Source organism: Rhamphochromis sp. 'chilingali' (genome assembly GCF_963969265.1).
Source record: "Rhamphochromis sp. 'chilingali' genome assembly, chromosome: 2".
NCBI lineage: Eukaryota > Metazoa > Chordata > Actinopteri > Cichliformes > Cichlidae > Rhamphochromis > Rhamphochromis sp. 'chilingali'.
Window position 1 is genome coordinate 18289306 of NC_137930.1, and position 23872 is coordinate 18313177.

Here is a 23872-nt window from a genome sequence, read left to right on the forward strand (position 1 = left end):
GAAGAGAGCCAGAGAATAATAATAACTATTTTTTCTTAAAGTTGGAACCTTACGCAAAATAAACAACACGTTTCCTAATCGAATCAATCTCTTTCCTCCAGTCCTTCAATACATGCAGTTTGTGGAAGACTACTCGGAGCCACAGCCCTCTGTCTTCTACCAGATGCCGCAGAGCGAAAGCATCTATGAACAGCGCAACAAGCGCTTCCAGGAGGTCTACGGCTTCAACGACTCCTTCAGCAGCACCGACTCAGTGCACGAGCCGGTGCAGCCCCCGGCTTTGCCACCAAAGCAAAGACAACTGGTAAGAGACATCTCTACTTCAAAGGGCCGCGACCTCGAGCTCCTTTAATATTTCGCCACATTTCATAAATTCTCAAGGCCTGAAGCAGATAAAATAGCCGGGTTTGCTCATTTGGGCCGAGTGAGCAAAGCTGTAATTTAAATTCCTGGAATCATTCAGTTCCGTTTAGAGCAAAACTTTGAAGCGGTGAAGTGTTCGTTGATGAAACTGCAATTTATGAAATGACACCTTAAATTACTAAAAAGCGTTGCGAGCCCATGTGAAGAATACAAACAAGCCGTCTGCAGCGGCGGTGGTCCCTGCCGGCAGGAAGCAAAGAGTAGCTGCAAGTGCATTCCAGCGGTAATCCTCATCAATTTTCTCTCAAGCCTCCTCTTCTCTTGTTATCTCCCTCACCTATTCGACTCCCTCTCTTTCTTCTCTCTCCATTTCTGTAACCGCAGCAGACATCTGCACATACGTGGAGGTGTTTGGTTGTTAGTTGGAGATAAGACCGGCCTTTATCAGATCCAGACCACTTATCTTAATCTGGGTCGGCGTCTGGGTTAATTGAGACAACCGTCTGACAATGAGTCAGTGGGGAGAGAGTGGAGGAGACACACACCAGGATAAGTCACAGCAAAAGAAGGGCACACTGCTATCAAGCAATGCGTTCTCACACTAGCTCATTATATACTACCAAACCTGGAACATTATTGGTTACTTTCCATGTGATCTTAGTTATTTTCTCTGTGCTTCTCTAACCACTTTAAATTAAGAGGGGCTTTTTGTGCACCAGTCACACTTTAACAGCTTTTGGATTGTAGTTTAATGGCAGTTATGAGGTGGGGAACACGCAGTCCTAGTGAAGCAGATCAGCTGAGTTTTTGGCGCCTTCATTTTTATGTAGTGGTGAAAATGTTTTGATTTTTAAAACAAGGGTTTTTTGGGGGCCTTTAATGTGACTTTTTAAAATGTTTAACGATCACCACTAGAGAGCTTTATAAATATTTTGTGTTCACGGTAGATGATCCACATTTTGCCACATTTCCAGAAACACAATCGTCTTTTGTCCACAAATATGACTGCGCATTTGTGGACAGTAAGCAGATGACATGCTTCTCCGGGGTACAGAACAAATTCACAAAGAGAGAAACAGACTTTGTGGCTGAATGGCTGCCTACCCAGACCCACTACCTTCATCCGCTGTCCCCTTTCTGCCATCGACCCCTGTGTATTTTTGAGCCAGGCACCCAACTTTTATTTTTATCACTCTTTTGTCTGAGCATACAGTCGGGCCGCGCTCATCTCCGCCTTCCTGCCCCCTAGGCCTAATCTGGCCTCGTGTTTTGGACTTGATGAGCTCGTGGCCCAGTGGACTAAGCCTGTTTGCCTCCTCCATAAACCCATGTTCCAGGCTTACATGCTTTGGCAACTTTACAGGGCTTTGCAAAAAAAAAAAGTCAATTCAGCCGCTGTGTGGATAAGGAAATGGGTGGGGGGAAAAAAAAAAAAAAACTAGAGCGGATCATATTGGCTCTGTTTAGAGCGTGTTGCAGCTGGCCTGGTTTCTGTAAAGCTCTTAAAGCTCAGGACATCAAAAGGTGTAGTGGGCTGTCAGAGTCAATATAAATGCGTGTAACCTGAACACGTCACATGTGCTGCAGTAATTAAGGTTTTCCAGGAAAACACAATAGAGAAGATTCAAAATCAGACACATTTTCCCTTCTCTTGTATTTCCATCTGCAGCCAATGAGCTGATGCTTCTCAGCTGTACTAGAAAAACCTCCTACGCTTTTACCACTTAACTTCACTGCTCCACTGCTGACCTTTGATTAAATCTGCTCTAATACAGTCTCGCTTCCTAGTGTAATCAACTGTCCCCTCTTCTCTTTTTCTCTTTTAACACCCTTTTTTCCCCACATCTGCACCTCTCCTCAACCCCGTCTTATTCTCACTCTTTCTTTCTTTCTTTCTTTCTTTCTTTCTTTCTTTCTTTCTTTCTTTCTTTCTTTCTTTCTTTCTTTGTCTTCGTTTCCCTCTCAGGCCTCCCACTCCTCTTCCCCTTCTTCTTCCTCCTCCTCCTCTCTCTCCTGCCACCTCCAGCCGTCTGTGGCGGCAATGGAGGAGGCGGGCTCTGGGCTGGGCCTCAGCATATCGGTTTCTAACTCCTACCTGATTGGCCAGGCGTCCATGACCACACCCACGGTAAGTCTCCCCCCCCCTTCCCTTCCCTCCTTCACCCCGTGCATTTGAACTCTCCATTCTCCACTCTGGCTGGGTGCTGTGTCCAGGAGTAGCTTGACCCTGTGTGTGTGCTTCATATGTAAATACAGTCTTGTCCATCTACGCCTGCACCATTGACGTTCCTGACTACACCCTCAGGCGTTTGTGATTTGTTTGCTGTGCAGTTAGATTTGCTGCTCCACCCATCCATGCGTGCATTTGTTTTAACTGTGTGATTTTTGTTGTTGCTTTAAAAAATATATATATTGTTTATTATTGTGTGCTTTGCGTGGTAATGAGTCTGTGGAGTAATTTGTTATAGTTGAGTGCAGCTTCTTGCTAGCAAAGCTTGTGAGTTTGTGTGCAAAGCCTTCCTCTACCGGTTGTATTTGATCCTTTTCTTCTTTTCAGTGTGCCTCAGTTATTGAGTTGTAGGTACAAAGCAGCCCATTGGAACATCACATGAGAGTGTGTCAGGTCTTTTTTTGTTTCATTTCAACCATCAGCTTCTTCTTTAAGGGTTAGCTTGAGGCTAATCAGTGCTGTGTTCAAGTAAGCACTTTGTAGTAGATTTGGGATGTGTGTCACAGCCTTCCGCTCAGTATTTTTTGGAGAGTTGACCCATGGTGATCCCTCAGTGTGTGAGGCACGCTGAGACATGGTGTGGCTCTCCCTCAGGGTATCTCCAATGGAATGCAGCAGCAGATGGATCTGATGGAAAACACATTCCCTCCATTTCGACTGCTCTTCCTTCCACTCCTACTTCACCCTCCACCGTGAAGCCTCTCGACTACTAACCCTGTCCCTCTCACCTCTGTGCTGGGAGCGCCTTTTTCTCTCCTAAACACATGCACACTTCCACATCTCCCATTTGCCAGTTTCTGTGGAATGTTTGCATTCCTCAAATCGTCAGGGCATGATGGTTTTTGGGGGAATGTCAAGGGGGGGGGGCGCCTTCCAGGAAAGCAGCTTTGCATATGTCGAGAGGGATGACGTGTTAAAGGAGCGGAGAGGAATTTCACAGATTTGGGAGGATTTTCGAGATTTGCATTGCAAAGTAAAAGAAGAATGAGATTCTTCGGTTCCGGTTTCTGTTCGGCTGTGCATGAGCGTGCCATTTCATTTGTCTGCGTGTTTGCCAGTGATCTATGTGTTTGCACCACTCTGTGCTGGTATGCTGAGACAGGGCTGCTATGTGCAACATGTTAGAACAAGTTACTGCTCCCTCCCTGCTGCCAGGCATCTATTTAGTGGCCACATGAACCACCAAACATTTAGACATCGCTTGTTGAAACATAGATGCACACTGAGAGCTGATGCTGGCTTATCCGTGTCCTTGTTAAGCCAAGCCCTTTTTTTATAGCTTCCATGTTACCCCTCTGGAAATGTTTATGTTGTATTTAGTTTAGGTGTGTGTGTGTGTGTGTGTGTGTGTGTGTGTGTGTGTGTGTGTGTGTGTGTGTGTGTGTGTGTGTGTGTGTGTGTGTGTGTGTGTGTGTGCGCAATTCATGTTCAGGCACATCACTCCCATAGTCAAAGGCTAATGGAAGTTTTGGAGGTATGAGGTGAACACGCCCCCCTCCCTCGCTGTCTTTTTCCCTTTGTGCAGAATCTTTTTCTACCTGCTCTGCCTCCTTCTTTCTGATCTCTTAGACCTGTCTTTTTCTTCTTTTTTTTTCCTTTTCATTTTGTTTTGTCTTCTTTCTTGCTTTCATTCTTTTCCACCAATCACAGAGCTTGGACCAGGTTGCCTTGACCAATGCCACCATTCTGGATGGCAGCGGGGGCGGGCCCAACGGTTCCCTGGCTGGCTCAGTGGGTTCTATGGCTGTCTGTCTTCCTTCTGAGTCTTCTCTCACTGACTCTCTCCACACCTCAGCGGTGAGCGTACAAAAAACGGACAGATGTTGGAAGCTCAAGCAGGAATACTTTTGAACCAGCTCTGTGAAACAGATTTAAAAGGGGGGAAAAATGTGATGCTGGATCCCTTCCCCTGGCAGATTGGTATTAGATCACAGCTGTTTGGCGTACAGTATTGTTGCTCATATAATAATAATGCAGTGACTCATTTTCTTAGTGGTATCTTGTTGTCATTATCACTGCTCACAAGCTGTCTGCTGTCTGATTATTGGTCCTTAAAAGAATCCCAGCGGAGCATGTTGCACTGCATGTTCTTCTTGCCAGTAAATATTATTACCTGTTTGTATCTAACGCACTCCAGCGCCACCTGGTGGTCACAAGTAAGCAGAACTAGAAGGCACATCACTCTGTAGAGCGCCAGACCTCGACTAGACTGCTATCTCTCCTCCTTAGGCACACATTCTCACTCGGCGTCTGCTCCACCCTTAGCAAACACTCTCTGCCGCCCTCACACCTCGGTTTGTGTCCCTCCTCTCTTCCCATAGAGCGAGAGCGCGAACGACGAGGGCGGGGAGGGGGAGTATGTCAACTTGTACTCATCCAGCCAGGCCAATGGGGAGCTGCCTCACTCCCTCGGAGTAAGTAGCTGACCGGCACGGGGTGGGGAGGTGAAAGGTCAATTCCATTTGCACATCCCCATCACTTCAGGGGTATGAATCAATTGGAGGGATTTCGAGCGACGGTCGGCAGATGTCAGCCTCACATCTGTTGCGCGCCGAGCAGCTTTTATTGATTCACCTCCTGGAGCGATGGCGAAGAGATGGAATGTGAACATGGCCAAACCTGACTGAGCATGACTTGAGGTTCACAGGGTTTTGCCTGCAAGGGACTCGTGTGCTCCGGCTGGTGTCTGTGGGGAGAAAAAAAAAGATGTCCATGTTGTGTATGTTGTTATGAATGCCTGGCTGCTGATTGCCCCCCCCCCCCCCCCCCCCCCCCCCCCCCCCTCCTCTCTCTCTCTCTCTCTCTCTCACTGGCTGCGCTTTAACCGTAACAAGCGTTTAACCATGTTCAAATCTAACACCTAACATATCGCTGCTGAGGGATTCTCAATGGTTTCCAGTAACACTTCTCATAACAGTTGTTGTGCACCTGTGCATGTGCGACAAGTGTATGTGCGTGCGTGTACAGTGGTGTTTGTATTCCCTTGGGGCAGCTTGTGCATTTGGGATTTTAAGGCATGTTGGGGTGAGGTGAGAAAGAGAGAGAACAAAGGATTAGGATGATGTATGGAAGTGTGGTTGTGTTTGTGGTTCTACATTTGGTGCTTCTACCCTGTGGTGTTGTTCTGGTTTGGGTATCATCTGTCGGGTTTTTCCTTACTCACAACGAAGGAAAGCTTCATTATTTGACCCCCCCAGCTCATTACACCTTATCTGCATCAGCACTAATGGGGACAACATCCTTTGTAAACCTTGAGATAAACCATTCACCATTTCTGCTCTGCCAACATGTTGCATGAGGTCCTAGTGGTCCCTCTGATGCCATCAACAGCCACGCAGCCTCCTGTTGCTGCTTGGGGGTCATTCATCAGTGATGATGTTACAGATGCTCATTTAATTATTTATTTTTCTCCCCTTTCCACAAATAGGACACAATCGCGGCTGATGATGTCCTTCAAGACCCCACCCCTCAGATGCCATCCACCAATAACAAAGAGGATAAGGAAAGGTATTGCAGAAAGGATGTTCTTCACATTTGATGAGCTAGTTAGCACAACTGTGAAATATAATGTTTTGCAAAATGATCAGTTGTTTCCACTCTTGCACACAGTGTGAATTTTGAACATGTTTGATGATGGGTGTGTGTGTGTGTGTGTGTGTGTGTGTGTGTGTGTGTGTGTGTGTGTGTGTGTGTGTGTGTGTGTGTGTGTGTGTGTGTGTGTGTGTGTGTGTGTGCGCGCGCGCGCGTGTGGTTTTTCAGAAGGCAAAAGGCAACTGATTCAGCTGGGAGCGATGAAGAAGATGTGGACGAGCTCGCCCTCATAGACCACAAGGAGATCATGAGCAGGATAACACTAAAACAAGAAGTAAGGGGACAACTGTTTGAGGCCTGTGTGCTGTTTTTAGAAATCCACCGACAACAGAAGTGTGCAGCAGCACCAGCGTACAAAGCACGCTTCATCCTGTTAGTCCAGCTCAGGGTAAAAGGTCGCCGTGAGTCATTCAGATGTGAAATCAGATCCCGAGAGCAGCCGTGGCTGCCCTCTGGAGTTCAATCTCCAAAACTGCAGATCTAAAAATTGACTGCTCTGCTGCTGCTCCATCCTCCTCCTTTGTCCTGTGTGGTGCAGTGTGAGGGTTAGATACAGAGATACAGATGTGTGAAAATGCTGTTCGCCACTCTGCAAGGTTAGGGCCAGTGTGACAGCAATGCTTTAAAAAAGGAGACGGGGAGCGATCAGAAATGTAAGGAGGAAAGGTGTAAAGCTTTGCTGAGATTTAGAGGTGTCGTGCAAGAAATATTGCAGCAGAGGCGATCTTTGTCACGCACAGATCTAGACTTTTTCTCCGTCATCAGTTAGGGAGCTGGTGCAGGACAGGAGGGGTCGGGGAGGGGGAAGGAAATGTGCGTGCTTCATTTTGGGCTAGACTGCATCACTCCATCCCAAGTCTAACCACTCTTTTCTTCTTCTCCTCCTCCTCCTTTCACTCTCACCCACCTCTCCGTATTTCTCTGCCGCACCTCGCCCGCTACTTAATATTCGCAGAATGACGACGGCCCCGACGTCCGCGCCGGATCAGGGGACATCCTATTAGTCCACGCTACAGAAACAGACCGCAAAGGTACAGTACAGCACACGCAAAGCATCGCAGTCGTTATGTTGTGCAGTGTGTCACTGTGCTTCTGGGTCACTGGCACAGATTTGTTTTGCCAGCTTTGACAGCTGTGCGTTTACATTAGAGTCAAAGACAGATTTATGTGTACTTGTTTAAATTCGACTGCTGTGTTATTATTTTTCCTCTGAACGGTGTTTTAAATAGCTTTCTGTCTCTTTGCGGTTCAGTTTTTTGCAGCGTGTCAGCCCTTCACGTTTGATGTGCTGTCAGCTTTAATTAAGTAACTGAAAACACTGGCTGCACATCGACTGAAACACGCTGCCTTTTTCCCTCTGTTCTTGCCCGACAGATCTCGTTTTGTACTGTGAAGCCTTTCTGACTACATATAGGACTTTTATAACCCCAGAGGACCTCATTAAGAAGCTACACTACAGATATCCTTTTCAAATAACTCTACATGTCACTCTGACCTTTTTTTTTGTTTGGTTGTTGTTGTTGACAGAGTGCTCTTTCTCTCACTTTAATCCTTATTTACCAAGGAGACCCTTGTTCATCCTGCTTGCTCGTTTTAGAGCTTTCACTTAAATTATATTCATACTTTTTTTCCTATATTTTATTTCTTTATTTTTTATTAATTGTTATTATTATTTTTAATGATTAAAAAAACTGAGACATTAGGGGCAGTGTGGGTTCTCTCAGGTTAACTAGTGATTCTAAATTGGCCCTAGGAGTGAATGTGAGTGAGAATGGTTGTCCGTCTCTTTGTGTTGCTCCTGCGACAAATTAGCGACCTGTCCAGCCCTGTGGTACCTCGGACAGGGTCCAGCCCACCTCCTCCAACCCTAAACTAGACAAGTGGAAGAGGATGGATGGATGGATTTTAGACATCACATGGATTGGACTTAATATTTAGCACTCCACTGAAGACTAAACACATTACTTCTGCAGTGTTTCATCATTAACTTTATATGGCCAAACTTATTATTTGGACAAATTAGGAGATGCTTTAATAAATCGTTCTTAATCATGTGTGTTGCAGACTTGTGTCACTGCAAACCTACTCGGGGAAATTTTGATAAGCTGCATTTTGTCCCAATGTCTTAATGACTAGACAGTTAATCAACTGATTGAGCATATCATCAGTGGAATATCTGATAATAAGTTAGTCACAGCTCTATTGTTTTTACTGCAGGAATTAATTAGCAACGCGGTAATGACAGTGATTACTGCCTAATGACGATCATTGTTTATACAAGACACTGAGGCTCACAGAAAGCTAAAGGGAACAGGCAAAAACAGTCTTGTGTCAAACACACATGCCTTTGAATTTTAGAGAAAATGTGTATTTGTTATGCCATTGTGATGTAGTCACATGATGCATGTCTATGTAGACATAAAGCGGTCCCATTACACTGTCTAATCAGTTACTTTTTTTGTTGTGTTTTCTGAGTTCAGACAGGACAAGTCAAAAAAATCATCGCTTACATCTGCAGAACTTAAGCAAAGCTCCAGGTTGAGTTCAAAAAGGTGGTTTTTTTTCTAAGCATGGTGGATATGGGGAGGCTTGCTTTGCATTAGCTGGCCTGCCAGAACCTAAAACTCCAGTGGGAGATCATAAGTGTCACAATGGTGGTTATCAGCTTTGTGTGTTAACCCAGGCTTTCTGCTTCAGGCTCCTGTAAAAGGGATGTTTGACGTGTTGTTTGACTCTTTCTCCACAAAATGGATCATAAGACTGTCCTGAAGACTGGAGAGTAATGCTGCAGAAAATTGCACATTTCATGATTTGTTCAACACAAGCGCACAGAGGGGAAATATAAATATGTTAATATATTTATATTACTGCTCTGTGTGCTCTCTGTGCTGCTGTAACTGCTGCACATCAGAGCTCTTAAACTTAAAGGCATAAGCCTTAAAGGCAGATCAATGTGTTCAGCTCTGACTCCGTCTCATAGCCTTATTGACTAAATAGGAATTCTTGATGATACATGCCCAATAAAATCTATGTGGTCAGTTTTCTGATCTGTCTTCTAGAAGCTGCAATTCCAGCAGCATAAGGAAAAAAAAATCAACTTTATTTAAATAGAACCTTTGAAAGATCGAAATTATAAAGTGCATCACAAGACAAACAGAGATAAAAGTGAAACGGTGATAGGTGTAAGATACTGGCAGCACAAGGAGATTAAAAGTGAGCAATAAAGAAAATTAAAAATAGAAAACAGGTAAATTAAAAGCAAATATAAAATAATTAAAACATCATTGCTGGGGAAAGATGATACACTTTGGTGTGCACTTTGTACTTTGGTGCAAACCCACAGCACAATATAAGTTAACACAATTATAAGTTAGTGTTTTAGAATTAGCTGAAGAGAAGCTAAAACAGGGGTGAAGTGTTCGCTTTTTGTGTGGTTTTAGTAAAGAAGTCTGGCCACTGCATTTTAGTCCAGCTGTGCTCTGTAAACGTTGTTTCCACAAACAATTGTATAACAAACTGCAATAATCTAACCTAAAGGAGATGAAAGCGTCTATACTTTTGGATAAAATTGATCTGACCTTGCTGGGACTCCTAAGCTGCATAAAACAAGACTTGACAAATTATTCAGGCTCAGGCGGTTGTCAGAAATGATGATGAGGTCTTTACAATATTGGCTCAACTTTAAAGACAAAGAGCAGTTGTCAATAAAACCGTTAAGAGCTCTGCAGGTATTTTGGCCATGTGTTGAGGCTAATGACTCTGCAAAAACGCCCTGCACCATAGTTCAGCATTCAGAGTGGGACACTGATTAATAAAAGCAGAGTGTGGGAGACTGTTCAGCAGATTAGGACCAAACATAACAAGAAATTAAAGATTTTCTGTATTGCAAATGCGATGCATGGTTTCCACTGCTGTAACTTCAAACCTCATGGTTGCATGTATACATATTCCTTGTGTAGACTTACAGGATGCTGTTTGAAATAACAGAGAAAATGTGGCACCCACAGTCAATTTTTAAGCCAAAAAGCCGAACACACAAGTTACCTTGGTGATCTAGACAGGTACCCATTATTCTCACCTCACAGTACAACTCTTAGAGCAGGAATCAAGGAAAACAAGAGAAGCTGAAGTGGAGGTGGGTATCAAAGTGGCTTACAGCTCTGCAGTTACAGAAGTCGAGCTAAAGCAAACAGCACTCTTCATATAAGATTTGCCAGCTGATTGAGTAGAAGGTTCTTTATCCAAATCTTGGCTCAGTGGCCTGTCTGAACTAAGGTGACTCTTGATTTCTTCAATGTACATAACATACCTTTGATGCCGTTTAATAAGCAAATTATTTTGAATTTATTTACTACATAAAGGGAAAAGAATGTGACTGTAAAGGGAAAACCACACCAAAGCTGGGAAAACATCTGCAAACATGACTTCAGTTCTATTTAGGAATCCTTACACAAAATAGTGGGAGCATTATCTATCTGTAAGTATCCCTACAGTACACTGCTGTTGCCATGACAGTTTTTTGTAAAGTGCTCTTCACTCCTGACTTTGTCCTTATACTTAAATATTAAAGAAAGATGTTGTGTATGTACTCCTGGTTGGGATAGGGTTAGATATGTAGGTGTGTGTGTTTACTCTGCACCGTGATGTTGCAGAGTAATGCAGAAGTGATATAACAAGCAGTGTAACTGATTGAAGTAAATGAGTGAAGAAATGCATTGTTTTTTAAAAGGGAAAGCATGTAATATGTTATGTATTCATAGTTCACTTATTTTGGGTAAGAACCGTACTGGGACAAGTCCCTGATGAATTGATGATTCATTCATCTGCCACTTCTTGGAAGTATCATGAAGTATCAAGCTTTTTCTTTTTTTAATTCCACATTAAACACTGTTGTCACTGTCCTTAACCACAAAGCACATATACCACGTTCTGCCATAGTCCAGACACCTTCAAGAAACGAGTCAGCAAGAACACGTTCTTTGTGCTGGTTCGTGTGGTAGATGAGCTGTGGTGAGTAGTTATTGTTCCCCGTTGTCCTTCTTTTGTTACCTTTTAACTGCTTTATTGAGCTGACAGATTTCTTTCGTCCCTTCTGTGTCTTCCAGCTTGGTAGAGCTGACCGAGGACATTTTGAAACAGCTCATGGACCTGGTGTTCACACTAGTGTGTAATGGCGAACTCAGTCTCGCCCGTGTGCTCCGCAAGAATATCCTGGATAAGGTGGAGCAAAAGAAGCTGCTGCGTTACACTAACTCACTCAAGCCCCTCGCGGCACGAGGGGTCTCTGCAAGGTACTGTGGGAGTTTCAAGTCAAGTCTTTTTGAGGCGTGCATGGGGATGGGGATGACGGAAAAATGCAGTGCTTCTCTTATAGCTCTGTACCTTTAAGGATAACAAGCAGGGCTGGATTCAGTGCCTGGCAGACTTGCAATCAGAAACCACAAGACTGCAGTCATAGAATCTTAAACCAATTTAATGATTCCCAGATGATATCATGGCTGCAGTTAAACATTTGGGGAGTAAAGCGTTGTGTACTGAGATGTATCTTAATATCAGATTCCATTTTAACTTCATTAAGCAGCTATTTTATCGACACAGGGTGCTGTATTAAAATAATTTCTCTGTACTAATTAATAATCAGTCGACCAGTTTGAGGTAATATAAGAAATAGCTTAGTAATTGTGATGAAAGTGAAGATGATCAGACAGTCCAGGTAAATGAATTCTAATGAGCAGTGGAAGGTTGAAGCACTGACAGTTTGGCACAGGATAGGTGGACAGTGACAGCGCTAACAGGAGTGAAGCCAGGCGGGGACGATCAAGGACACAAATAAAAATCGGAAAGCGGTGCACAGTTTTTCTGTGGTTTCTGGATTAAACAACGTGTCCCTCAAGTGGTGTGAAAGATTGTGCAATGGCTTGTTTTCTCTCATTTGGTAGCTGTATCAAAAGGGTTACCCAATCAGCAGCTATGTGTGCACTATGTATCAATCCGCTATATTAAAAAGGCCGAGTTAGTGGCTCAGCTGTGTGCCACAACAGTGCACCACAGTTTCCATTTAAATTGTTTTGTAAAGTGTTTTGGAATGAATTGAATCATAGCCTGTATATAAATGATGGACATAGCCGCAGTGAGGTCACCCATTGATTCTGGACTCTGCAGTAACACTGAGGCAAAGTTGAACCCAGGAACCCTGCAACAGTCTTCAGTTCAGTTTTATTTTATTCATACAGCACCTGAAGGCGCTTTATATTGTAAGGTACAGACCCTACAATAATACGGGGAAAGTCACAACAATCAGGTGACCCCCTATGAGCAAGTACTTGGTGACAATAGGAAGGAAAAACTCCCTTTAAACAGGAAGAAACCTCCAGCAGAAACAGACTCCGGTTCAGGGAGGGCTGCCATTACGCCACTCATCCACACGACGTATAGCAGCACCCACTACATCCATCTTTTATGCTAGAACTACAGTTTTGGCGGTTCTGCTTTGTGTGTGTTGTATATTTGCCACCCTGTCACCTGTCAATCATTGGTATCCTGCGATCTAATTGGCAGCCATTTCAACTATCCCCCTTGAAGTTGAGGAAAGTTTCATTTGGTACCCACCCACTACACATGACACGTAGTGTTTTTTTGTCTGTGGGCATGTGAATGTCATTGACTTTCTTTTGTCTCTGCTAGTCACTTCCTGTGGGGATGTGCCTTGACATATAGCAATTGCCATAAATGCAGTTTCTTCCAGTTAAAAGGGAGTTTTTCCTTCCCGCTGTCACCAAGAGTTTGGTCAAAGTGGTTGTCTGATTGTTGGGTCTTTACCTTACAGCATAAAGCACCTCGAGATGACTGTTGTTGTGTTTGTAAGGCTTTTTTGCTCTTCGGGACAGATGGGAAAGTAGGAGGTTGTGTCGCTTCAGTTTCAGACTCCATCTAATGATTTGTGTGTTTTTCATCAGGCCTGGAACTCTTCACGACTTTCGCAGTCACGAGATCGCCGATCAGCTCACACTTCTCGACGCTGAACTTTTTTATAAAATTGAGGTACGGTGCCTTCGTTGCTTTCACCGATCTGCCGATCATTTGTGCTTTGACACATAATCAATCCCAACTTTGTGCTCTGCTCTCCTCTGTGTTTTCCTTCAGATTCCCGAAGTTCTACTTTGGGCCAAGGAGCAGAATGAGGAGAAGAGTCCGAACCTGACTCAGTTCACAGAGCACTTTAACAACATGAGCTATTGGTATGACAAAAAAAAACTAAACACAAACCTCATCAGACACTGTAACGCTTAACTCAACATCTCCTCCCCTATAATTAAATTCTGTGGCTTTCCTCTCATACCATCTCGCCTCAATGAACGCCGACACCCCACCGTGTCTCTCTCTGTCTCCTTGCAGGGTTCGCTCTTTGATAATTCAGCAAGAGAAAGCTCAAGACAGAGAAAAGCTGCTTCTCAAGTTCATTAAGATAATGAAGGTTGGTTTAAGTCTTACAAACCTTACAAATCATCAGGAGTTTCCCTGTTTAACAGCATTTAACAGTCATATTTATTTTTATTACAGCACTTAAGAAAGTTGAATAACTTCAACTCCTACTTGGCAATACTGTCTGCTTTGGACTCGGCCCCCATCAGGAGGTTGGAGTGGCAGAAGCAGACCTCAGAGGTGAAACGATTGCGAATTTAGGAAGAGAAATTAAAAATCTCCTCGGGTATCACAGCTGTTATTTAATTTAATAAACATCCCCACATCTTCTCCCTCAGGGATTGGAGGAGTATTGCACGCTGATCGACAGCTCCTCCTCCTTCAGGGCATACAGAGCTGCACTGGCTGAAGTGGAGCCCCCGTGCATCCCGTACTTGTGAGTAAATGCGCATGACTCATCGAGATGGGCGTCTACCCACGACTGGTTCATTTATTCCTTCCACTCTTCTCCACAGGGGTCTCATCCTCCAGGACCTGACCTTCGTCCACCTGGGGAACCCTGACCTGATCGACGGGAAGGTCAATTTCTCCAAACGCTGGCAGCAGTTCAACATTCTGGACAGTATGCGGCGCTTCCAACAAGTGTAGGTCCATCGGAATAAGTAGGATTTAATAAGAAGCCACTGAACACATCAATCGCAGCAATAAATGTCATCATCGTTTGCCACTGGAAGGAACGCTAATGTGTTCCTGCTTTGTTCTCCATTAAATTTTAATGTCATAAAACATGGCTGTCATCTTCACACAGACTGCTTTGCTTTCTCAGTAATGAATTACCTCTCCTCATCTCAGGCATTATGAGCTGAAGCGCAACGAAGACATCGTCTCGTTCTTCAACGACTTCAGCGATCACCTGGCCGAGGAGGCCCTCTGGGAGCTGTCGCTGAAGATAAAACCCAGAAACATCTCGAGACGCAAGACGGACCGCGAGGAGAAGACCTAGGGCCCGCGGAGGGGAGGAGGGCCTCCAACACTGACCTCCAACTGTGCTTCATGACACTAACTCCACTTTACTACAGACTGAAAGAGAGACGAACGGAAGCTACCCGCAGAGGCTGATGGGAGACTCATTGTGGGTGGGGGGAGGGGGTTGAGAACAAACTACAGACAACTGAAGCGTCATCGAGGTTTACAAAGAGCTCTACTGCTCGGGGAGATTATAATTGGGATTATTGGAGACATTCTGTGGCTGCGGCGAGACAACAGGTAGACCGGTGCCAAGGAGGGGAAGAATCACAGGGAGACACTACGGAAATGACCAGTCTGCTCCCTGGGCTTTCTGTTTTAGAGTGGAGCTGCTGCGCGAGTGTGTGAGTGTGTGAGCTGAATGGTCCATTACTCTCAAGCCGCTCCTTCCTCTTCCTCATGTATGTGCCATCTATTGGTTTTCTTCAGCCCTCTCCCTACTCGAGTTCCCCTCAAACGGCAGCCTGACACAAACTGTGACATCTACGGGCGGGCCGCAGACCCCCGAGGGCTCGCTGTGGGCACGAGGCTGGGAGGTGGGAGATTTGGACTTAGAGGAGAGGATGGCCATGATAGACTGGAAACCTGTTTTGCAACATTTTTGTGTAAGAATCATGTATGGTTATGAAATGTATTATATACAGTGCTCCTTTTGTTCTTAAAAAGGATGTTTATGCTTATGAGAAGAGCTCCGCTTCTCCCAAGTGCCATACACGTGCACTTGAAAGAAAAAAAAAAGATAAGCAAAGCAAAAACACAAGAAGATAAATAACTAAAGATGCTGTGATCTGTGTACATCATTCTGAATCATCGAGTGCCGTGTTCAAGTGTAGAGAAACCATCAGGCAATCACAGTCACGTCCCGGTCATGTTAGTGTGTGAAAGACTGTGTGTGACTGAAGTCCTCTGTGACTTGTGTGTGTGTGTCATTCCAAAAATGTGCTGTAGTAAAATCATTTTTTTTTTATTCCTTTTTGGGGATAAAACCAACACTTCACACTGTGCTCTCAAACTCCAATAAAGCAAACGGCTCTTTCTATACACACTGTGTTGGTCACAAGATCCACCACCCCCATTCCACCCCACCCTCCTTTTCTCAAATCGACTGACACTTGAATAAAGTTTAACAGTTTCCGTTTATTGTCGTACACAAATAACGAGTGGAAGTAAACAAATTAAGGCATAGATCCATTATTAAATAATTAAGGATGTGCTCGATATGAAACTAGGTGCAACACATCTGGCTCTGACTTGATTTAAAAGAGAAACGTACAAGACATCTGCATTATCATTTCAATATATTAATCTGAAAGCAATAAAGAAGCATGACTCAGTTTAACAGTAGGGTCACTCCAAGTGCAAAAGCATGACTATAGGTCAGCATCTACTGTACAGAAACACTTCCTACCCTCAATTATAAGACCTCCAGTCGCAGACACAGGTCACATGACTGGACTTAACACTGAAAGAAAAAAAACAAAAACAAATTAAAGCATCATGGAAGACTGCTTGTTTAAAAACAAAAAACATATTCAAGAGTCTGTTAATGCACCAATAACTGCAGTTAAATGGGAAAGACGTTGCAGCACTAAATCCCTGCAACATGTGATTATGGGTAATATTTTAAAATAATGCAGAGCGTGTCCAACACACTTCACATTTAGAAAAAAAAAAAAATTAAATACAATCTGTAGCAGTGATTAAAGCTCAAAGCCAATCGATTCAAATCTATACAGTCTCAGTGAGGCCGACTGCTGGGCTCCAGGAGGACCCTCTTTCCTGGGGCGTTAGCGGATCCGTTCTGTAGGTCACCTTGCTCAGACAGGACCCGTTTAAGAGCACGTGCTTGGCCGTTCACGGATCCACGCTGCCATTTGCAGATTTCGCCGTTTAAAATATCTTGGATGTGCTGCACAATGAGGTTAATGGCCACTGATGGAAATCAGAAAAAAACGAGTTGGGGGTTTTTCTGTTTTTTTTGACTCTACAGAGAGCAAGAAAATGCTGAAATGTATTTATTTTCTTAAGGAAAAAGCACTCACCCATATTGTCGACTCCTCTTGGAATGATGACATCTGCATACTTCTTAGTCTGGGAAGAACAAAATGTCTTTAGAAACAAATGTAATGTGTGTCTGCTTAACAGAATAAGATGCTGAACAAATAAGCGCATAATCGGGGCTGACCACCACACTTACAGGCAAACAAAACTCTTCAAAAGCTGGCTTCACAAATGTTGTATACTGACTGAGAATCTGCTCGAGATCTCTCCCTCTGCTCATGTCTCGCAGAACTACAGGAGGAGAAAAAAAAAAGAAAAAAGTAGGATATGAAGTAATATCAACTGTAAAAATGTGATGCAGCATATAAAGATTAGACCAAAAACTGAATCCCAAAGACAAGTGATGATGCCATCAAGAACAACTGGACTTTCCCATATTTGTGTTCTCTTCATTTCACTGTCTGTAATATCTATTAATATTACTATGGTACAAAATTTGTGAGTCATCCTCAGTTTCTTTATATTTTGCTAGAAAAAAAATAGGAAATGGGTACAGTAATTGATTCAAACTTGCATGGAAATACCCGTATATAAAGAAAAATTGAGTTCTAGTGATTTGGAATATTAGTTCTGATGAACACAGGTCTCGCTCTTGTCATTTCTGTAAGTAGCCTGCAGGAATAGTGCTCCAGGCTTCTTTGGGTGTTGGCTGCCTTTTGTTCTGCTCTCTGTCAGGAGGATCCCACAATGCTTCAGTAATGTCCAGATCAGGACACTGGGGAGGCCAATCCATGACCTATAATGTTCCATTGTATGATTGTTTTTTAATCCATCTGTGTTTTTGCTGCATTAATAGTTTGTTTGAGATCATCGTCATGATAAAAACTCAAGCTGCTTTATATCACACATTTTCCAGATGGTTCTGTATGTTCGATCAACTTCTGACTGCAACTTTCTGTGTTCATAATTCCTAATTTTGACAAGATCCCCAAAGCCACTGGTCGAAATGCAGCCTTAAACCATGACAGAGCCTCCGCTGTGATGGGCAGATGACTAAACGCTCTCCTGACCTCCTCTGTATATAGACAGCCATCTAAACCTAAAATTTAGAAATTCAGATTCATCACGCCTTAAGACCTGTTGCCACTGATTTACAGTGTAGTTTTTCTGTTATTTGGTATACCTCAGCCTTTTTCTTCCCGTTTCCCCTCCTTAACAACGGCTTCTTGACAGCCACCCTTCCACTGAGACCATTTCTGATGAAGCTTCAGTGACAGATCTATTGAAGGGCCAGATCCTGTGTCAGGCTTTTGTTGGATCTTTTCACCCCATTTCTTTAGGACATGACTTTCAAATACTGTTCACTGCACCACAGCAAGATATGCCAGCTTTTCAGCTAATTGATTCTGATGTAAGGGTTGAATGCTCAGCCAAATACACATTTGGGCCTGACCTGGCCAGTCAGCCAACAAAATGAGCCCCCTTAGTTCTGCTGGCAAGTTTTCTATTTTTGGCCTCTGATGATAAAGCTTTTTATGGATTAGATCATCGTATTGTTACCAAACCACAATAATCCCAACAAATAGCACAGTTTGACATCTTAAACTTAGAAATTAATAGAAAATCAACAAAGACTGGTAAATGAAAGTTATTTTGTTCATGTTATTTTGAAAGTTTTGAAATCTTAAGAAACATTAAAAAAAAAATTTTTTTAATAACATAAATTTTTGGTTTGGTTTTCACATGTGTAAGGGAGTCACCGATACCTCTGCGAGACAGTCTGACGTCTGAATCTGTGTCCACAAACAGCTTCATGTGAAACATGTCGCGCACTTTCTGTGGGTAGAAAACGAGGATCCCCTCAAAGAGGACTACGTCCGCTGGGTAAACTGTGATCCTCTCTTCCTGCCTATAAACACAATAAATGAGGTGAGGACAGAGGACTTTATTTTTTTATAAAGAATATCAGGGCTTAGAACCACAAAGAGCTTCCTTCCTACCTGGAATGGGTGACAAAGTCATATGTTGGCACTTCGACTACCCTCCCCTCCACGATATCCTTCAACGTTTGGTACATTAACTCATTATCAAATGCCTCTGAAAGACATTAAACCGAAACACTGAAGGACTAGCCTTATGTGTCTAATTCACTGTATAAAACAGCAAAAACATGATTAAATCAATAAATATGTGAAGTACATAATACGAGGCATGTAAGGAGCATAATTTCACAGAGCCCATGTTCAGCATTACCCACTAAACCCACACGTGTTAACACAAGTGTACTTAACTAAAGCACTGCTTCCAGCCCATATATTGTCACCTGCTCAGAAATAGCAATCCCAAACTCTAAATAAAATCTAAGCATTGCAATTCATCATGTCAGACTTTGAATTTTCTGTTTCTGTGGTTTTTTGCTCCTGATTGTTTTTTACTTTTTTTTTTCCTCCACAGGACTTTTATATTTACTACAGATGTTAGATCATCCAGTAACAATATCTGGATGTCTTTTATAATTAACAACACCCTTAAAACAGCATAACAAAATATATATGCATGCTATTTTACAATACAGGTAGGTTTTTAACTCTCCTATACCTCTATTAGAGTGATCTTACAAATACACCGACTGGGTCTGTCGTGATCAGATTTGGCAGAGGGGAAAAAATCCTACTTGTAGCATGAGCCTACCTGGGTGATCGAAGTTGTACTGGCCTTTGATCGCTTTGGCTTTTTGATCTGGAGTCAGGACCCTGTAGAAGCAGTCCTGGCTTATAATTGCCACCTTCCTCTGGCGGTGGTCCACCTTGTTCTGACCCAGGAGCTCCATGATCTTTGCACAGACGGTCGACTGTAAATAAATAAATAAAAATCGACTTTTGTTGTCGGTAATGCCTTTGATTGTATTAAAGCACAATATTAAATTCTGTTTTAGTTGATGTCCAGAGCAACAGTCTGAAGTGAAACGTTGTATCAGTGACCTCGGTATTTATTAGCTCACTCCAGGTCTATAAAGAACTGACAGTTTCATTACAGCGGCTAGTTAGCTGGACAAGTCTTGGGCCACCAGGTCACAAATATAGTATAAAATGAACACAGCAGACATGTAATTATGACCAACATACGTATTTCCCGGGTAAGTGAGTGTGACATTTGTTTTTGTCAGGTTGATAAACGCTAATATTGGCGCCAATAGCAGAGTACGCAAAGCTAGCCGGGATGCTAAATCACATACAAGCCCTAAACATGACGGACCTTGCCGCTGGCCGTTCCTCCGCTGACACCGATCAGGAAAGGCCGATGGCGGGGCCTGTCCGCCTCGTCCTGGGCTCCTGCAGTGTCCATTGCAGTCAATTCTATAGACTGCAAAATATAGCTAGCTTAGCTGAGAACTACTTGTCATATATGTTTACACGTTTACTGTACGCGACAATGCGAGATGTCGCGAGATTAGTCGTTACCAACGGAACGCCCACAGGGTCATTTGGAGCGCAATAATGTTTTTTTTTTTTTAAATAAATAACAACAACAAAAATAATAATAACTTCGATGTTTTCCTATACACACATTACATACAGTTCGAGATAGTTATTTTATTATTTAATTAAAAACTATTCTTACTTCAACTACAGTTAGTTGTTGGATTTATACTTCCAGCACCTTCTTTTGAAAGCTTATCATGTACACTAAAATGATCAAAATTCACGATGAAAAAAATCAAAGAAATTTCAAAAAATGCGATTTTATTAATAAATTAAATATAGCAATTTTACAGTATAAACATTACAGTACAAGCAGAGCGTTATCGTTTTTCTGGATCACTGCTAGACTCCTCTGTGTCTTCAGCACACTGTGGCTTGTCTTCTGTGGACTGATCCATCACTATCTCCAGAGCAGCACCTCCTTCAACCCTCTTCACTGTCTCTCCTTTGGCAGCGAGGATTTCCTCAATGTTTCTGAAGCAAAAGACCAACACTGAAAATTATACTGAAATATACTGCAGCAGCAGTCGTTGGCTGAAACAGAGATATCAATTACCTGCTGCGATTCAGACACGTCGCAGATAATATTTTATGATGTTGCTGTTATGTTAAACAACACGTAAGGTTCGGTATTAAAAGTAAAAAAATAAATAAATAAATCAGACATTACTAATTACTGACTAATAAACTCACCAGGTTAATCTAATAGTTTTACAATTATATTGGTGTTTATACATACCACTAAAGTAATATAAGGCGATACAGTCATGCAGTTAATGCTGATTCATGGTGCTTTTTCAGGCAGACAAATGATTGTCAGGTACTGGCTCTATATACAGTAACTCCAAGGAATAGTAGATACTAGTAGATGGATGCTTCTCAAGTGGTTCCTACAGCGGACGGATCCACATTGATTTGGCACAGATTTTGTGCTGGATGCCCTTCCCTCCACCAACAGAGCCACTCTGAGGCTCTGTTTGTCTGTCTTCCAGTATCTTATACATGTAAGGCAAAATATTTAACCACTACACAACAGAGCCACTCCAGGGAGAAAACTAAATCTTTTCGACTGATTTGTTTTTAATTATTATTTTACACTCACTTTGTATGGAATCTTATATATATTTGTCTGTACCAAAAAAAATCTTTACTGCACACAAGAAAATAACTTAATATTAAAAACGTTAAAATTACCCTACAGAGACTTTGTACTGTACACTGTTGGGCAAAAAACATCAAGAATTTCATTCATGTTTAAGGCTAAGTTAAATCATCCCCTCCTTCTTGCAGCAGAGAAGACTGCTTCAAAATTATTCTGGGATGCTTAGCATTGTTTTATTATTAGATCAGACGCTCTAATCACATGAACCGCAAATACTGCCAGATTAAAGGACCCAATACACCCTCGGGATGTTGTTTTGAATCAGTGAGGAGTCCACGGCACTACCAACCTTTTCCCTTCCAAGTCGGTGAACCATTTGAGGTTATCGGCTATGATGTGGCGATTCTTGCATCCTGAACACGTGACTATGACGACACCTTTGTGGTAAGCCAGCTTAGAGATCTTCTGCATGGATCTGGTGGAGCAAACCTGCGAACAGGACACAGTCTGCGTGTCATATACATGACTTTAAAAGAAAAAGTAAACAAAAACTACCTCAACACAGTGTGCGTGCGCTACCTTGCACGTGTAAACGAGGTGATAGTGTGTTGACTGAATCTGTCCCAATGCCTCACTGCTGACATTCCGTGAAATTGAGAGTCCTCGGTAACTACCGAAACGAGGTGTGCACCTGTAAGCGGGTGACAGAAGACGAAAACCTATGTTGTCCTGTGAAGAGAGCAGCCCTGTCCCGCCTGTCCCGGCTGTGGTTGGACAGTGAGCCACAGCACAGAGTCTGCGCAAAACTGAACGGTTACGGTGAGACCAAAGAGAGCGGCTGACCGCTCGCGCAGTGCTCGAAGAATAACTGAGTGTCAGACACTTCTGTAAAAACAACATTTTCACGGCTGTGTTCAAACGGTAAAAGTCCCTTTTCAGTCGCAGATGAAATTGCTAATGACTTATCAACGTGGATGTTGTCGCACTCTGATGACATCACGCACCTACATTTTCAAAATAAAATGAATAAAATGATTTATTTTTCCTACAAAGGCCAGCATATTTCTAAATGAAAGCCGTAACGTGAAATTCTTTTGGAGACATCTCAGTTATGTTTGAGATGTGTTTAGTGTGTTTCTTTGTTTTTTATTTACAATAATAAGCTGACAACAATGTTCACAACCTGGTCATCTACAGGTATTTTTGTGTAACTATTATGCTAATTCAGTTCAGAGGTCAGGCATTTCTGTGGAGTCACTCACATGAGGGTCAATACAGTCTTGAATGTCTCAGATTCAGATTTTGCACCTCTGGGATGGCCATTGTTTCACAAATCCAGAATCATATATCATATTATTAGCATTAACTGAGTAGTTCACAGACACTTTTCATCACCTCATTGTTTCCCAAGGCTTTAGTGGGAATTGAAGCGGTAAGGACACAATGTATAACAAAACCTTTTACAATGTTCCAGTAGGTTGTGGCCAAGGCTGCTGCAGGCCTGTGGAGGTTAATTGAATGGCAATAAGCACAAATGACAAATGCACTGAGCTGTGTGGGTTAAGGGAAAGGTATGGATGTCTTAAAAGTGGAACTCTGTGGCACACTGTCTCTGTGATGGGTCCATGTGCAGTTTCTGGGTGTTATAGTTCTTTGTTACTGTGACAGAGCAAGCACAGGGCTCACTTGTATGACTTGTGATACAGATGAACTAAATAAACACATTTCTAAACTAGAAGGTTTTAGTGCTGTGAAAATTTCTTATTTCATACTTGTCACATTTGTCACAAGCTAAGTTCAGTTTCACTAACTTCACCTAGGCCTGATTACTGCCAGACCTGTTGAATCAAAAAATCGCTTAATAGTAATTGTCTGACAAAGTGAAGTAGGCTAAATAATCTCAAAACCCAACACGTTATGCCACGACCTAAAGAAACTCAAGGGCAGCTGAGAAAGTCATTTTCAGTCTGGAAATGGATACAAAGCCATTCAAAAATTGGATTTTGTATTGTCTCAAGTTATCTTTGTCTGATATTAAAATTTATTTGATGATCTGAAATATAAGCCTGACAAATATGCAAAAAAAAAAAAAACCCTAACAAATCAGAAAGGGGGCAAATACCTTTTCACAGCAAGTATTTACACCTTAAAATATATTATCTCTAAATGCTGTTTGTTTATTAACATGTTATGGACTGTACTATATGATATTCTGCACAAATGATCATTACAGGGAGGATTCATACCTTATTCATAAGCCCTCACTTTAGGCAAACATGTATTATTCAGTGGGAACAGTTCCATCTAAAGTTTGATTTGAAGGCTTTTTGCATCTGTTCTGAAGTGAATATATAATGCTTGGAATGAGGTTGAGCACATTTCCGATAATATTTAGACTTGAGGTGCCCCAAAGTCAATCTGGGATGTGGATGAACAGACACAAGCAGCCCAGTCAGCTTAAAAATTGAAGAAATGTGACAAGTTCATCTAAAATTTTTGGAATGACCTACCTAAACTACCATAAATTCATGTGCAAGTGTACCAATGAAATTAGATGCTGTATGTGGGGTAGTTATTAAAAATGTATGCACAGTTCCACCGTGCAATCACTGCAGAGATTTGTGGAAGAGCCGAAAGAAGAAATTGCTGGTGAAT

General features: G+C 42.6%; 3 protein-coding genes across 8 annotated transcripts in view; 1 reads left to right on the forward strand and 2 right to left on the reverse strand.

Annotated features, from left to right (window-relative positions):
* Window positions 1-15439, forward strand: part of rapgef1b (Rap guanine nucleotide exchange factor (GEF) 1b) — a 47112-nt gene extending 31673 nt beyond the window's left edge. For 2 of the 6 annotated variants that reach the window (XM_080865884.1, XM_080865885.1), the window contains 17 exons: window positions 102-304; window positions 2330-2491; window positions 4244-4390; window positions 4915-5007; window positions 6021-6100; window positions 6353-6458; window positions 7140-7215; window positions 7559-7643; window positions 11102-11194; window positions 11290-11475; window positions 13141-13225; window positions 13328-13422; window positions 13580-13658; window positions 13745-13846; window positions 13945-14042; window positions 14122-14250; window positions 14459-15439. In XM_080865884.1, the coding sequence (XP_080722010.1) occupies window positions 102-304; window positions 2330-2491; window positions 4244-4390; window positions 4915-5007; window positions 6021-6100; window positions 6353-6458; window positions 7140-7215; window positions 7559-7643; window positions 11102-11194; window positions 11290-11475; window positions 13141-13225; window positions 13328-13422; window positions 13580-13658; window positions 13745-13846; window positions 13945-14042; window positions 14122-14250; window positions 14459-14609 (1970 nt within the window). In that variant the 3' untranslated portion in view covers window positions 14610-15439. The remainder of the gene's footprint in view (window positions 1-101; window positions 305-2329; window positions 2492-4243; window positions 4391-4914; window positions 5008-6020; window positions 6101-6352; window positions 6459-7139; window positions 7216-7558; window positions 7644-11101; window positions 11195-11289; window positions 11476-13140; window positions 13226-13327; window positions 13423-13579; window positions 13659-13744; window positions 13847-13944; window positions 14043-14121; window positions 14251-14458) is intronic. The other 4 variants (XM_080865887.1, XM_080865889.1, XM_080865886.1 and 1 more) reach the window with 3 other exon arrangements.
* A 329-nt stretch (window positions 15440-15768) lies between these two features.
* uck1 (uridine-cytidine kinase 1) lies at window positions 15769-20085 on the reverse strand. Its single transcript, XM_080865938.1, has 7 exons — window positions 19889-20085; window positions 19325-19484; window positions 18634-18730; window positions 18400-18542; window positions 16830-16924; window positions 16675-16723; window positions 15769-16564 (listed from the first exon to the last, which is right to left on the reverse strand). The coding sequence occupies exons 1-7, from the start codon at window positions 19976-19978 to the stop codon at window positions 16371-16373; spliced, it is 828 nt and encodes a 275-aa protein (XP_080722064.1). The 5' UTR covers window positions 19979-20085; the 3' UTR covers window positions 15769-16370.
* Window positions 20086-20252: 167 nt separating this feature from the next.
* Window positions 20253-22193, reverse strand: dnlz (DNL-type zinc finger). Its single transcript, XM_080865949.1, has 3 exons — window positions 21797-22193; window positions 21567-21706; window positions 20253-20589 (listed from the first exon to the last, which is right to left on the reverse strand). Exons 1-3 carry the CDS (start codon window positions 22115-22117, stop codon window positions 20436-20438), a joined length of 615 nt encoding a protein of 204 aa, XP_080722075.1. The 5' UTR covers window positions 22118-22193; the 3' UTR covers window positions 20253-20435.
* Window positions 22194-23872: the final 1679 nt, after the last annotated feature.